The sequence below is a fragment of the Puntigrus tetrazona genome, chromosome 9 (assembly GCF_018831695.1).
Source record: "Puntigrus tetrazona isolate hp1 chromosome 9, ASM1883169v1, whole genome shotgun sequence".
NCBI lineage: Eukaryota > Metazoa > Chordata > Actinopteri > Cypriniformes > Cyprinidae > Puntigrus > Puntigrus tetrazona.
The window spans coordinates 1573207-1588102 of NC_056707.1; the positions used below are offsets into that span (position 1 = coordinate 1573207).

The 14896-nt window shown below is 35.7% G+C and overlaps 1 protein-coding gene and 1 pseudogene across 1 annotated transcript in view; both read right to left on the reverse strand.

Moving 5' to 3' along the window:
• Window positions 1–5053, reverse strand: part of crfb1 (cytokine receptor family member b1) — a 52466-nt gene extending 47413 nt beyond the window's left edge. The window contains 2 exon segments of the mRNA XM_043248873.1: window positions 4582–4702; window positions 4966–5053. Coding sequence (XP_043104808.1) covers window positions 4582–4702; window positions 4966–5011 — 167 coding nt within the window. The 5' untranslated portion in view covers window positions 5012–5053.
• LOC122351661 overlaps window positions 1–14896 on the reverse strand; it is a 326230-nt pseudogene that overhangs the window by 239521 nt on the left and 71813 nt on the right.

Below are 14896 nucleotides of genomic sequence, written 5' to 3' on the forward strand. Positions count from 1 at the left end.
TATGCAAATCTAGAGCACAGGGAGGGCTTGCCTTGCCTAATTTTCTCTACTATTACTGGGCTGCGAACCTCAGGGCCTTGATCTCTTGGATAGATTTTTCTTCAACAAGGGATAACTGGTTGTTATTAGAACAGGAGGAATGTCTACCATATTCTATTAATGCGATACTTTTATCACCTAAAAGCATTTCAAGTTCACTCTACAATCATAATCCTGTTATACATAACTTGGAAGAATTTGGAAGCAGTTAAAAACACATTTTGATTTCACCCAAATATCATTTTTGCTATCTATTGCAGCTAACCCCTCTTTCTGTCCTTCGCTTCTAGACAGTACATTTGAAGTTTGGAAAATGCTGGGTTACAAAGTATAGGGGACTTATATTTCAATGGTAAATTTGCCTCCTTTCAACAGCTGTCCGAGCATTATAATATTCCATCTAATAATTTCTTCAGGTACCTCCAAATAAGAGACTTTGTGAAGTCTAACATCCCTAATTATGTTACAGCAACACCCATGTGTTTAGACACATTTCTGGGAAATATTATTAGAAATGGTAGTTCAATTTCTTAGATTTACAGGGGTTTAGAACAGCTTAAACAGCCTCCTATGGAGAATATTAAACATGCATAGGAAGAAGAACTTGGACAAGAAATTCCAAATGAAATTTGGGAAGAAAGTCTTAAAGTGGTCCACGGATGTTCTATCAATGCAAGACATTGTCTCATTCAATTTAAGGTGCTCCATAGGCTTCATTACTCCAAGTCTAAACTGCATCAGATATTTCCGGACGTGTCTCCACTGTGTGATAAATGTAACAGTTTAATCTCCAACCTGTCTCATAGTTTTGTTTTATGTTCCAAATTACAGAATTGGTGCAAAATATTTCAAGTCTTTTCAGAGACATTAAACATTTCTATTGACGCGTGACCCAATATTAATTATATTTGGTGTTTCCGAAGTATTTTTCCAACTCACACGAGTACAACAACAGTTTGTTGCATATGGTCTAATTTCTGCTAAAAAACGTATCCTTTTGTTTTGGAAAAAAAAATAAGTTCCTACTGTTAAATTATGGCTGGCAGAGCTGACAGGTACACTACACCTGGAGAGAATCCGGTATATCCTACAGGACAAGATTTTGTTGTTCGAGAAAATTTGGTCTCCCTTTATTTTTTTTCTTCTTACAAAAGTGTGATTGAGGTCTTATATATCCCGTCAGTACCTGCATTTACCACTAAATAGCACTTGGGGTTGGTGGGGTAGGGCAAGAGATACTTATTGTTTTTTACTGTTAATATTGTTTCTATGGTATATCTATCTTTATATTTTGTATGTGTGTGTTAAAAAATGTAATTACAAGAGAATGTTCATTGTACATTCGACCAATAAAAATATTTTTAAAGAGAAATTTAATAATAAAATTAAGAAAAAAATTAAAAAAAATGAAAACAGATTTTGTTTGACAAACATTAATAGTGTTCACAGCGATTGTTGAAATGCATTTGTCACATGGCAAGACACAGCAAAGGCTTAATCCCTTTATAATTTAAGCCTGGAATACACTACTCGGTTTTTGCCCTGATTTTTAAGTCTGAACAAGTTGACACTAATTGAGGAAATTCAGAGCCAGACTGCAGATTGAAGCCCACAGTTTAAACAGAAAATCGGTTGGTGTATAATGGTCACAGACTCTGATTTTTTTTTTTTTAGCTTCAGACTTTGATTCCATCCCATTGGAGGATATTAGAATTAATACACAACACAGAATTTCTCATGGAAAAAAAATCATAAGACTACTTAATAAATAAATTATTAAATAAATTTAATAAATTAAGTTGTTTTATGCATTCAATACTTTATGCAATAACAATAAAACAATAAAAATGGTGAGAAAAGGTAACGCTTTAGGGACCTAAACATGTAATTTTGTTGAACCTGATAAACTGATGTGAAAACATAGGGTTAGCGATAACTGAATCCCTTGGCACAGCTGTATAAAAGCAATTCAGAGATTCTTAGCCATTAGAGGGCCTGTGAAACAATTCCCATCAGGCTGCGGAACTAACTTTGTAGCTACAAGCAAAGAACCAGTGTTCTCCAAAGTGGAGAAGAACCCAGAGATGCACATACCTCACCAGCTACTCTTATGTGTAAAAGATACACAGAGGAGATATGCAAAGTAAAACTAGCCAGTCTAACAACAACAAGAAAAAAAAAATCTGCTCTTAACCACAGCACTGACCTGCTTGCCGAATCTCAATTCGAGGTTAAGAACAACCCCAAGATTACTTATTTGGTTATGAAGTTAGGCCCACCATGGATCACAATAAATAATCAATCAATCAATCATTTTTATTTATATAGCACTTTTAACAACACAGGTTGTATCAAAGCACTGAACAGAATAAAGTAGAAGAATACAATAATATGAATGTATAATGACGAGATTGAACAATTTGTTAGTAAATGCATAGACGTTTCTGTAATCAATTTGACGATAATCGCTAGAAGTTAAGTGTCCCCAACAAAGCAAGCCAGAAGCGACAGCGGCAAGGAACCAAAACTCCATCCATACAGAATGGAGAAAAAGAAACCTTGGGAGAACCCAGACTCTGTTGGGGCCAGTTCTCCTCTGGCCGGATGCCCAGCACTTAACATCCAGTTCAATTTTAAACGCACCTGTGTCAGATAGTGTAAATGATTCACAAACTGTTCTTTTAAAATGTAAACTAGTGTTACTGAAATCTGTCAGACACAGTGTTTTATTCCAGCCTTAATGTTTTTGTTAAATATTTACATTCATAAGCGTAATTATGCTAATATAATAGTTAATGTTATAACAGTAGGGTACACGTCACAACTAACCCACAGCTGATGCAACCTGCCTCTCACTTGCTCTGACAATCCTAGTTATAAATGAATAACCAGCTCATAAGCTAAAATAGCATAATTGGATGATATATGATAAAAAAAAAAAGCTTTCCCACACAATCATTTTACAACACAACTGTAATCCTCAAAAGATACAACATTGTATGCCTGATGCCACTCAACAACTGCATTTACTCCGATCATGCATGCTCATGATTATGAATGATGTAGCTACACGTATGCTACAGACCATGGTGATGCTACAGACCATGGTGATGCTACACATTATAATAAAAATTGCCCAATATGCAATTGTAGACCTAGGCATTATTTGTAATTTGAATGTGGCTTCTGTGACTTGGCTTGTGAATTTAAAAAGCTTAAGATGTAGTATCACTAAACAGTCGATCTAAATCTGAACAATATCTACATATTCTGTGGCTGGCCTAAAAATCACAACAGCTTGTTTTTCCCTGGTCTAAAATTCCAATTGGGAGCCAACTGGCTTTTAACCTCTTTCAGACATGCAAAAAGTGACCAAAAACACAATTATCTCTTGATTTCAAATGTCTGCCCGAGTCCCATCCAGGAGTCGAAGGTGGAGGTTTCACATTTCAGGATGCGGGTGCCAGAGAGTGCCGTACCCCTGAGAGAGGAGGTCCTTCCTCAGAGGTATGGCCAGGGAGGGGCTGTCACGAGAAGTGCGAGTTCTGAAAACCAGGCCCAGGTGGGCCAGTATGACACAACAAACAGAACCTGTTCCTCATCCTCCCTGACCTTGCGCGAGAAGGATCACTGGGGGAAAGGCATACTTGCAAAGCCCCCGAGGCCAGCTGCGAGTCAGTGCATCCATGCCGAGGGGCCCCTCGACAACTACGACAGCTTGCTTCTCTGACGGTGTGGCGAGTCCCTCATGCACCCTTCCTGTACCCACGAGGACACCAGCGTGCATGCATGGGGGAAGAGACCGGTCTCTTGAGGAGAGGTGCACTCGGCATTTAACTGCGGCAGTGACGAGGCTCAATCCACTTTAGGTGTGCCTCGTCACACGCCGCCAGACCTGTCCAATACCACGACCCTCCTCTCACAAACACCCACTCCCATTGGGAGCCTGGTGAAGCAAATAAAGGACAGGGTGATGATGACAATCAAGGGGAGGGGCAGCCGACTCGTCACACTGTTTAGCAAGTATCCACTAGGGGTTATCAATGCATAATGTCCCCAGGGAACATACATTTTATAAACATACTCTAACAGACTCTACAGAAAAGGTGAAAGGCTCAAAGGTTGCCAATGAGTCGCAATGGAGTGGGAATGCCAGGTACAGTGCAATAAATGAAAGGCAAACTCCCATTCAATGTTTCTTATCTGGACTGTAGGCCTAGGAAAGGAGTATCCGGTACAAACTAGTCCTTATAATATAACTGGGAGTGATTTGACAGATTTTTGTTGATTTTGTTGTGCATCCTTCCATTGTAACTAAACAATGTCCGGAAACAACCAAGTGAAACAGTTTATAAAAAATAAAAAAAAAAACCTCAAAATTCACTTATCTGGTGCCCTGACCAAAGCTAGTTGCTAGATGTGTTGGTGTATCAAAACAACCTAGATATATTTACAAACTGAAACTGTAGTTTATTTATTTTTTCATAACAATTAATCTCAATTAAACTGCAGTTGTTTGCTTTTTTGAACATAAAAACTGACCTTTGATTCACACTGAAAACAGTCCCTGGAGGAGAATTTATTCCAGGGCTCCACTGCAAAATGTGCTTGAAATTGTGTGACAATATTGTAAAGTTGACAGGAGCAGGGATTGTCTGAAGCACTAGAAGAAAATCATACAGACATATGACACATATCACAAACAAACAGTGTTTATCTTTTACCTTTGTTTTGCCAATAAATTATCAAAAATACCCACCACACATATACATTTTTCCAACAATTATATGCTTGTGCATATGTGTGTGTGTGTGTGTGGTTGTGTGAGAATAGAAGCGTCTGTGGCTTATTTATGAGCACAGTATCCAGTTCATGGTTAAATACCATAAAGACTTTTAGACAAAAGACCCCCCATCCCAATCATACCTGTAAAGTAGAAAGACATGAAGAGAAGCTGCCCTGTTGTCCTCATCTTGACTGTTGATCATAAGTCACAAATAGTAGCAACCTCACACTGAAATAAAAGTACAAAACAGAAATCATTCAGATGAGCCACCAGGAAAAGAGGGGAAAAAAGACCCTAAAACCTGTATTGTAACGTTGACGTGGACTTCCTTTTTCTGAGTTTATATAGAGTCTTAAGAAAAAGTCTATAACATACTTTGATAAAAAATTTCTCAATGGTAGGGTAAAAAAACAACCCTTTCACCTTGTCAGAAAACAGCTCTGTTCAGAGCAACAAGCTTCTGTGCATGTCTCTTTAAATGCTAATGAGCTCTGCAGAATCCGCCCTCTCGAGGTGATGATCCATTCTTGAAACTGTAAAATTTAGCTACTGAACTTGCTGACTAGCACATATTTAGGAAAGGCTATTTGCAAAGATTGATGAAATATACAACAACTACAACTATGTATTAAATACTCTTTTTCACTAGGTGGCGCTAGATCACAAATGATTTTGCAAACATAGACACATTCAGCAGGTAGATCGGAAGCCACATTATAATTTAATTTGATTATGAGATGTGCATGATAATCAAATTAGATTAATTGCACAGTCCTACATCACACATTTCAATACTTTAAAAGCATTAAAATATATAAACTTTTTTTTCTTTCACACTCCAAACTCTTTAAAGGGGTCATGAACTGAGAAATTACATTTCCTTTGATCTTTTGACATACAACAGGTCAATGTATTAAAGCATCATGAGTTTCAAAATTCAAACCGTTCTTGTAAAAAAAAAACAACCATGGAATGCACCAATTTATAAGGTAACGGTGTGGCTAAACACCGCCTTCTTTGTTTGCTTTACCACAAATTCATTTTTAAACAAGACAGTATGATGCAGACTTTTTTAGAGAGACTGATGCAGTGCTGAGTCTGACTCAGTGTGATTAAACCGTGTTTTACCAATTTTACTTTGTCCGCTCCAGATCTTTTCATGTATACTATATATATATATATAGTGATATACAATTAATATCAGTAAAGCCTGTTCTTTGATTAGCAGGTCATGAAGATTATTAAATCTTCATCACCTGTTTTTAAATGAAGTGCCAGCTGAAACACAGAGCCATAGATCATTGACAAGCTATGCAACATTCCGTTCAGATTTGCGGATGGTTCATTTAAGTAGCTTGTCTGTGATCAAAAGCAAGGTCTCTGCAGCAACTAGCTAACTCAGTTAGAAAATCAGCACATTCTTTAACAAAATCTGTGCTGTGCCCTGGTGGCCTGTATACAGTAGCCAGTAAAAACATGACAGGGATTTATCACGTGTTTAGCATGTGTTTCTCTAGATAATGTTATACGCAGCATCAAAACTTCAAATGAGTTATACTTAAAACATGCCCCATGAGAAGTACTGAGAATATTGTAATAAATTGTAACACTCCCCCTTTACCTTTTAAACATGGCTCATTTTTATAGCAGTAATTTTGGAGGGTAGACTAATTTAAAGTAATAAATTCATCTGGTTTTATCCAGGTTTCTGTCAAACAGAGGTTCTGATGTTTGATCAAATCATTTATATAAAAAGTGCTTTTGTAGAAAGGGATCTAATATTCAGCAAGCCAAGTTTTACCATTTGCTTCTTTGTATTATAAATAGTTTTTTATTTGTTGAACATCAATTAAATTATTGCTTTTAATTTGGTTTGAACGTTCTCTGTGTATTCTAATTTGGGCAACAGACACAGTCTCTATAGTGTGATATTTAAGTGAAAGAGTCTCTATGTGCTGAGAATTCTCTGGTACTTTCCAGGTGGGCACTGTGCAGGGGCTGGTTCTGCCTGTTGTTCCTGTTGAATCCCAAGAAACTGGAGCTAATATCACAGTGGGAGGTAGAATAGAATCAGGTACCTCATGCTCCAGAAAAAGATCATGGCGGCGTGATAAATCAACAGCCTTGCTGTTTTTGCTGCCTGGTCGATAAGTAACCGTTAACTGAAATCTGGTAAAGAACAAAGCCCACCTGGCTTGACAGAGAGTCTAACGTTTAGCACCTTTTATATATTTAAGATTCTTATGGTCTGTGATCACCTGGAATGGGTGTACGGCTCCTTTAGCCAGAGACGCAGCTTTTTGATTGCTGCTTTCATGGACAAGAGTTCTTTGTTACCCACATCATAATTTCTTTTGGCTGCTGTAAACTTCCTAAAAAAGAAAGTGCATGGAAATAGTTTGCCTGGTTGGCTGTCTCTGAGAAAGCACTGCTCCAATTTCACAGTCGGAGGCATCCACCTCCACAACGAATGGACAACTGGGTCCGGGAGTTTGAGAAAGGAAGCTGTGGTGAATCTCTCCTTTAGGTTATAGAATGCTGTAGTAGCAGAATCCTTCCATTGAAGCTTGGTTGGCTTTCCTTTGAGCAGGGAGGTTAAAGGGGCAGTGACAGTACTGTAACCTCTAATGAATCTACGGTAAAACAATTTTGACACCCTGATGCCTTATATCGTATCCCAGGGATGAAGACTTTGAAACATGAAACTCACATTTCTTCGCTTTGACATAGAGCTGGTTTTAGAGCAGTCTGGAGAGTACAGTCTCGACATGGCTGATGTGTTCTGCCTCCGTTTTGGAATAAACCAAAATGTCGTCAATGTAAGTCACCACGCGTTTTGTTCAGAATGTCTTTGAAAATTTCATTGATGAAAGACTAGAAAACTGCTGGAGCACTGGCTAGCCATACACGGCATAACAAGATATTCGGATATAGGATAAACAGGCAAGTTCATACACAAGAAATTAGAATAATCATAAGAGAAACACTTGGTAAGGCAGGGAAACTGGCAATACTTTGTGACAAGCATAATGTGTGCTCTAGCTTTATGCTGGGCAAACAGGCCAGTCTTTAAACCAGGTACTGGTAGCTTTGGCACTGCGTGCAGGTATCAAGTGCTGTTGGAAAATTAAATCTGCATCTACATAAAGTTGATCAGCAGCAGGAAGTACTATAAAATTTCCTGGTATACAGCTGCATTGACCTTAGACCTAGAAAACACCAGCAGATGACATGGCACCCCATACCATCACTGATGTGGAAACTTTACACTGGACCTCACGCAACGTGGATTCTGTGCCTCACCTCTCTTTAGAACTAGGTTCTGTAGAACTAGACTGAGAGACCATTTAAAGGGCCTTTGCAGGTGTTTTGAGTTAATTAGCTAATTAGAGAGTGGCACCAGGTCTTCAATATTGAACCTTTTCACAGTATTCTAATTTTCTGAAATACTGAATTTGGGGTTTTCATTAGTTGTCAGCTATAATCACCAAAATTAAAACAATGGAATTTGTGAAATAAATCAACTTTTTGATGATATTCTAATTATATGACCAGCACCTGTATGGCTGTGTTTGTTAACTGGCATTTGTGTCTGAAAAAGCTCATAGAGATTTACCAGTGAATTCAGAGTATGGGACACCATACTCAACAATATACCCTTTCCATTCTATTTTAAAGATTATAAAAGAAATCTCTTTTTGCACACTTTCTAGATTATATATAATCTGTTCCTAATCAGATAGCATATATTGAATTTAGCTAATTTAAAATGTAAGCAGATTTCACACACAAATCTTAATTACTGTTAATCTGAAACAGGCGATTACCAATAAAATCTCAAACATCACCACCAGCCCATAATTCAGTTCAAAGTTCTGTTTAATTAATTTATTTAAATTTTTGCTAAATTATTTAATATTTAATAGCAGTGTTTAATAATTTCTATTGTAACTATATGGCACAGCTGCAATATTAATCATTGCAATAACGTCATTGAACTGGAAGTTAAGTGCTGGGCGTCCGGTCAGAGGAGAACTGGCCCCAACTGAGTCTGGTTTCTCCCAAGGTTTTTTTTTTCCATTCTGTATGGATGGGGTTTTGGTTTCTTGCCGCTGTTGCCTCTGGCTTGCTTTGTTGGGGACACTTAACTTCTAGTGATTATCATCGAATTGATTACAGAGACCGTCTCTGCATTTAATAACAAATTGTTCACTCTCGTTATTATACATCCGTCATTGTATTCTTCTACTTTATACTGTACAGTGCTTTGATGCAACCTGTGTTGTTAAAAGCGCTATATAAATAAAAATGATTGATATTATTCAGTTAAAATATAAATTCATTATAATGACTAGGGTAGTTGCCATTTTGACTGTATGGTTTGTTTTACATATTTAATATACCTATAAGGATATTTGGATTTAAAAAGATAATTAAGATTGATAAATCTTAATCATTTAAAAATGCCCTTATGGTATGTATTTAAATTGATGAACCTAAGGATCACAAGCGAAATACTGTACAAAGGGTGCCTTTCATCAACTAGATCGCAGGTGTTCCCATTAGAAAAAAAGTATTTTCTTGTACACATTACATTCAAAGAAGTTCAATATAAATACCTTTATTGGATGGGTTCTTCAAAATTCACAATTCATAAGTCACCCTACACCATGGTGACTGACAAGATCTGTGAAGGAAGATGAAAACACTACTTTTAAAACACTAGTAGTTTAACGCTACTTTAAAAAGAAAACATGGACTTTTGCATTATGTCGCTCCATGAAATTCATCAATATATTGGTGCATCATGTACAATTATGATAATTGTAGCTATATACTACATTAAACAACCATACCACACCTATAATATCAATGTACCACAGTAACGCCATATTGCTTTAAAAATCGGAAAAAAAATACAAAATACACACGAAATAAAAAAGTGTTAAACACAGTAGTATTAAAGTGACCTCTATTTTCCCCAAATACATTGCCTTTGCAAATCAATTAATTTTTATTTTAAAAAATTCCTTTGTGCGACTACTGAAACGTAACACAGGTTAGCTCACTTTATGAACGCTCACGTAAACACATTAAAAAAGCTGTAAACAGTACCTGTAAATCCGTGATGTTATATCCTATTTTTGTCAACGAAAGCGCACAAAACTTAAGTTAAATACATTATGTACTTGAACAAACGTTTAAGGAAGTTGTCAAGACTGCTTTCCCAACGTCATTACTGGAAAACACGTGCTTCAAGCGAACTTGACAGCATGGTTGCCAGCTTTTCACAATAAAACCCGCCCAAATGCTACTGGAAACTATACTAAAACTAGCCCAGTTGCTTTTAAAGGTGGATCCCCTTGATAAAAGTCTAATTCCGGGATACATATCACACTACTGGGGTCGTTTCAACCCTCGGACATAAAAAAAAAAAAAAAAACATATCGAGGAAACAATATTAAAATAATAACTTGGCAACACTGCCAGGCAGAAACGGTTCATGTGAAATTCATTGACAAACAAATAAATAAATAATAGGTTACGTGTGTATAAGAGAACTAAATTAAAATATTCGCCCAGCCAAAATTTGGACGTTTAATGACCGTTGAAAAGAAGTCTTCTGGCCGTAAATTACACGTCTTTTTTGCACGTCCCAGGACGTCTAAATGTATCATCTCTTAGATGCCCATTTTGCGTTAGTTTAGTGCATTGATTTATGTTCACAAGCCTTCACATAAACATCGTAAAGGCATTTAATTATGTCTTTATACATCTAAACTTTAAAAAGGTCAAAAATCGGTGCAGTCCTACCATGACGTCTATAAGGTCACAAACAAGAACACATTATTTGTGTACTTAAGGAAGAAGAGTGTTCTAATTTAGTACATTTTATTGTGAATATTACATTTTTACATTTATTACAATGTCTTCCATTTATTAAACAGCTACCATTTAAACAAGAAAAAAACTGTTTTACATTCATGTTAGAGGGGCATTTTTTTGTAAACAAGAAAATAACAGTACAGGATCACACATATGTATCTATTTTTAGAGTCGTCAAAATGTTTACTCTCATTTCCTTGGTCCACAAAGTGTGATTCATGTGTTCCACCATTGATGCATGGATATAGAAGTGCTCATTACTCAAACAAGTAAACAACAAAAATCCTGGATTATGGCTAACATGTTTTTAGAGTCTGTGAAAGATGTTTATGGCTCAATATTCTATCCACCACTCCCAGCTCTTCCTGGAGTGTGTTTCAGGTCTGCCATCGTCTGTAGTGTTTGGGCTCCAGCATCTGAGGGAAGAGAATATAAATATTAAAACTTGTTTTTTGTCTTTATGGTCCTATATCTAAATTTAAGATATAATGAAACAGGATTGCACATAATCTACAGTAATCTTATGTCAGTAAAATAATTTCTGCAATAAATGTGTATTAGATTTTAGCTGTGCTGATTCCTCTTCAATACAATGAGGTGTCCTTGAGAAAGACTCTTAACTAGGTGTGTAACTGTGAAAGTGAACAGCATAATTTCTGATAATGAAAGGTTGTCTTTTAGACAATGTGCCCTGAATTAATGATGGTATTAAAAATCAACTGAGAATTGTACATTAACAGAACTTTGGCATACCTGTTGTTTGGTCCTGGAAGGCTGACAGCCCAGGTGTGATGCTGTTGGACTAATGTAGTATGGAATGTAATCTGTCATGTGTTGATTTCTCTTTCCTCTCCTCATTGACCGCTCAGATTCAGTGAGAGTGGAACATCTGTTTAACTTAATTTACAGACTTCAGCATGTGATTTTTCTTGAGGTCTTCCTACATTTACTTAACATTTCAGTCTCTCTCAAGTAATTTACTCCCTAAAAGAAATTTAGAAAAGGCTACATCTGACAGTATTAACTTTTATTAAATCATTAAACATACTGTGTGCTATTATCTGGTGCTTGTCAAAGACACTAAAATAATTAAAATGTTTTATTTGATTTATTTTTATACTAAAACATTCTTATTCTCTCACTAAATGTAACAAAAAAACAAAAAATTTAGCCAGGTGTCCTTGAGACAACCCCTAATCTATTACACCATGTTCTTGCAGTAGTAAATTCAGCAAACATTCACAGATTTAGACTGATTTGCCATAAATTCCTCTTGTATATGTATATACATTTCATAATAATAATAATAATAATACTAACAACAACAATATTGTATTGTAATGTATAAAAAACGGGTCGAATAATGGCTAAAATGTGTGGCTTCGCAATCACTTAACCACACAGGACACTTTGTTAATGTAATTTGACATGGAACAAGATGTAAATACAAACGTCATGTTTTTAATTCTGTTTTAGAAAAAGATTCTTTTTTTTTTTCTTTTTTTTCTGGGCTGTATATGTAACATATATTGTACATTACAAAAAGTAATAATTTTACTAATTTCAATAAATGTACCATCAATAGTCATTGTATATCTGCTGTCTTTGAGCAACAGCGTCTGATTATTTTATGTTGTTTCATTTCTTATTTTATGGCTGACAGGGCGCGTGAACTGCGCATGCTCCTGATCTTGCGAACAAACCACGCCCATGATGTCGTCAAACAAAAGCTATTTTAAAGCAGCTCGTTGCGGAGGAGACTGCATTCTTTAATCGATGTATTAATTTTAACTACATCTGGCCGCTAGGGACATGGTTGGGATCCACTAAACAACGTAAACTAAACTACGTAGTTGCTTTTTCGTAAACTATGATAAAATCGTTTTTTGCATTAATGACGTTAAGGCTGTAATTACGCTAATGATTTAAGTTGACCGTTACGGTTTCTCCGATAGTAAAGCCGCGCATGTTGACATCTCCTGAAATTTAGACCATCTCTGCTCAAACTGTAAAACAACAGGAAGACATTACCGGAAATTATATAACAGAAAATGAAAGAGTGTGAATCGGCTCCGAATTATTTTTGCAATTTAAAAAAAAGAGTATACAATGTATCAGTATTTAAAAAGCATTATGTGAGAAAGGGGAAAACAAATCTGAGGAAAATAAATCACAGGATGTCTCTGGGAGAACAGATGAGAAACAACTGATTGATCAAAATCACGCAAGCATTGCAAAATGTATGTAATACCAAGGATACTAACAACCATTGCTTTGTTTCACACGGTAAGTATGCTATTATATTTATCTTTGCTGTTTAAATGCTTGCTGTTACAATTTAAAATTTGTTGATTAGTGATATTAGATGAAAAAAATTATAGTGACTTAAGGGCACTATGTAAAATGTTTTTTTCATCGCAAACCCACTAAAAAAAAACTCATTATCTTCTTTATTTTGATTAAATATGTATTGTTTTGTTTTGTTTTTTTTTTCAACAAAATCTTAGTGTACATTTTATTTATGGTTATATTTAGTTGTCCATTTACATTTTTGCCTCTGAAAATGTATATTTGGACACAGACACAATCATCATAAACTGCACTCATACTAAGATTCTAAGAAGTTACAAGCGCATCTCAATAAATTGGAATGACGTTCATTTATTTCAGTAATTCAACTTTTTATACAACACTTTTAACAATACAGATTTTATTAAAGCACTGAACAGTATAAAATAGGAGAATACAATGATAGTTATGTATAATGAGCGAGCAGACAACCACCCAATAATGCATTACAATAATCTAACTTCGAGGTCATAAACGCATTAATTAACATTTCTGCATTTGACGTTGAGAGCATAGGTCGTAATTTGGATGTATTTTTGAGATGGAAAAACTGTTCTACAAATGCTTGAAACATAGTTTTCGAAGGAAAGATTGCTATCAAACAGCACACCTAGGTTCCTAACTGATAATGAAGAATTAACAGAGCATCCATCAAGACTGTGTTCTAGATTATTACATGTGGGGTTTTTAGATCCAATAATTAGCACCTCAGTTTTTTGGAATTTAGCATTAAGAAGTTATTCATCATCTAGTTTTTTTTATATCGACTATGCATTCTGGTGTATATCACTGGGCCGCAATAAAATAAGTATCATCAGCATAACAGTGAAAGCTAACACCATGTCTCCTGATAATATCTCCCAGAGGTAACATGTAAAGTGTGAAAAGTAACAGTGCTAGTACTGAGCCTTGAGGTACTCCACATTTCAGTTGTGATCGATATGATACCTCCTCATTTACTGCTACTAACTGATAGATTGGTCTGTAATTCACTAAGTCTTTGGGGTCAATTTGAAGATTTTGGGGACAAAAACACCCAACAGAAAACCTTACCAGAGCACAAAAGCACAAATAATTCTTAAAGAAATAAAGAGGCAAAGTTGGAAAAAATATGTATCAAATTTGACGTCACTGACACCAACAAAAAAAGTTTGGGATATGGTCTTTGGAAAATCAATCTTTTACAATACAGGAACTTCTTGAAAGCCATTAAAAAATCCAACGACACCACCGTTGGGCCAGGTAAAATTCATTACCAGTTTTTGAAGCATCTACCTCACAAGGTTTTAATGATTCTCTTGAATATTTTCAATCACATATGGAAATCAGGAGAAGTACCTGTTCATTGGAAAGCAACTTTATACCAATACCTAAACCAGGAAAAGATCCTACTGATTTGAATAATTATTGACCAATAGCCTTAATTACTTGCCTTATGTAAAACCATGGAAATCGAATGATAAATGATCGACTGGTGTGGGTTTTAGAAGAAGATCAAAAGATCAGTAAATATCAGTGAGGATTTAGACAAGGGAAAAGTATGACCATCTTATAAGATTGGAATCTATTAGTATGCAATGGCTTTTTAAAAAAAGCACATGTAGTTGCAGTATTCTTCGATTTAAAAAAGCTGGAGACATGGAGATATGATATTTTTTTATCAGAATTGCATTTACAAGAATCAGGAGTGCCCTAAGGAATTATACTTTCAGTAACCTTTTAATAATAAAATTAATTGTATTGTGAGTGCTATTGGACCAAACATATTTCATAGTCTGTATGTAGATGATGCGTGTATTTGTTAGAAAGGGAAAAACATGAAACATAATTGAGAGA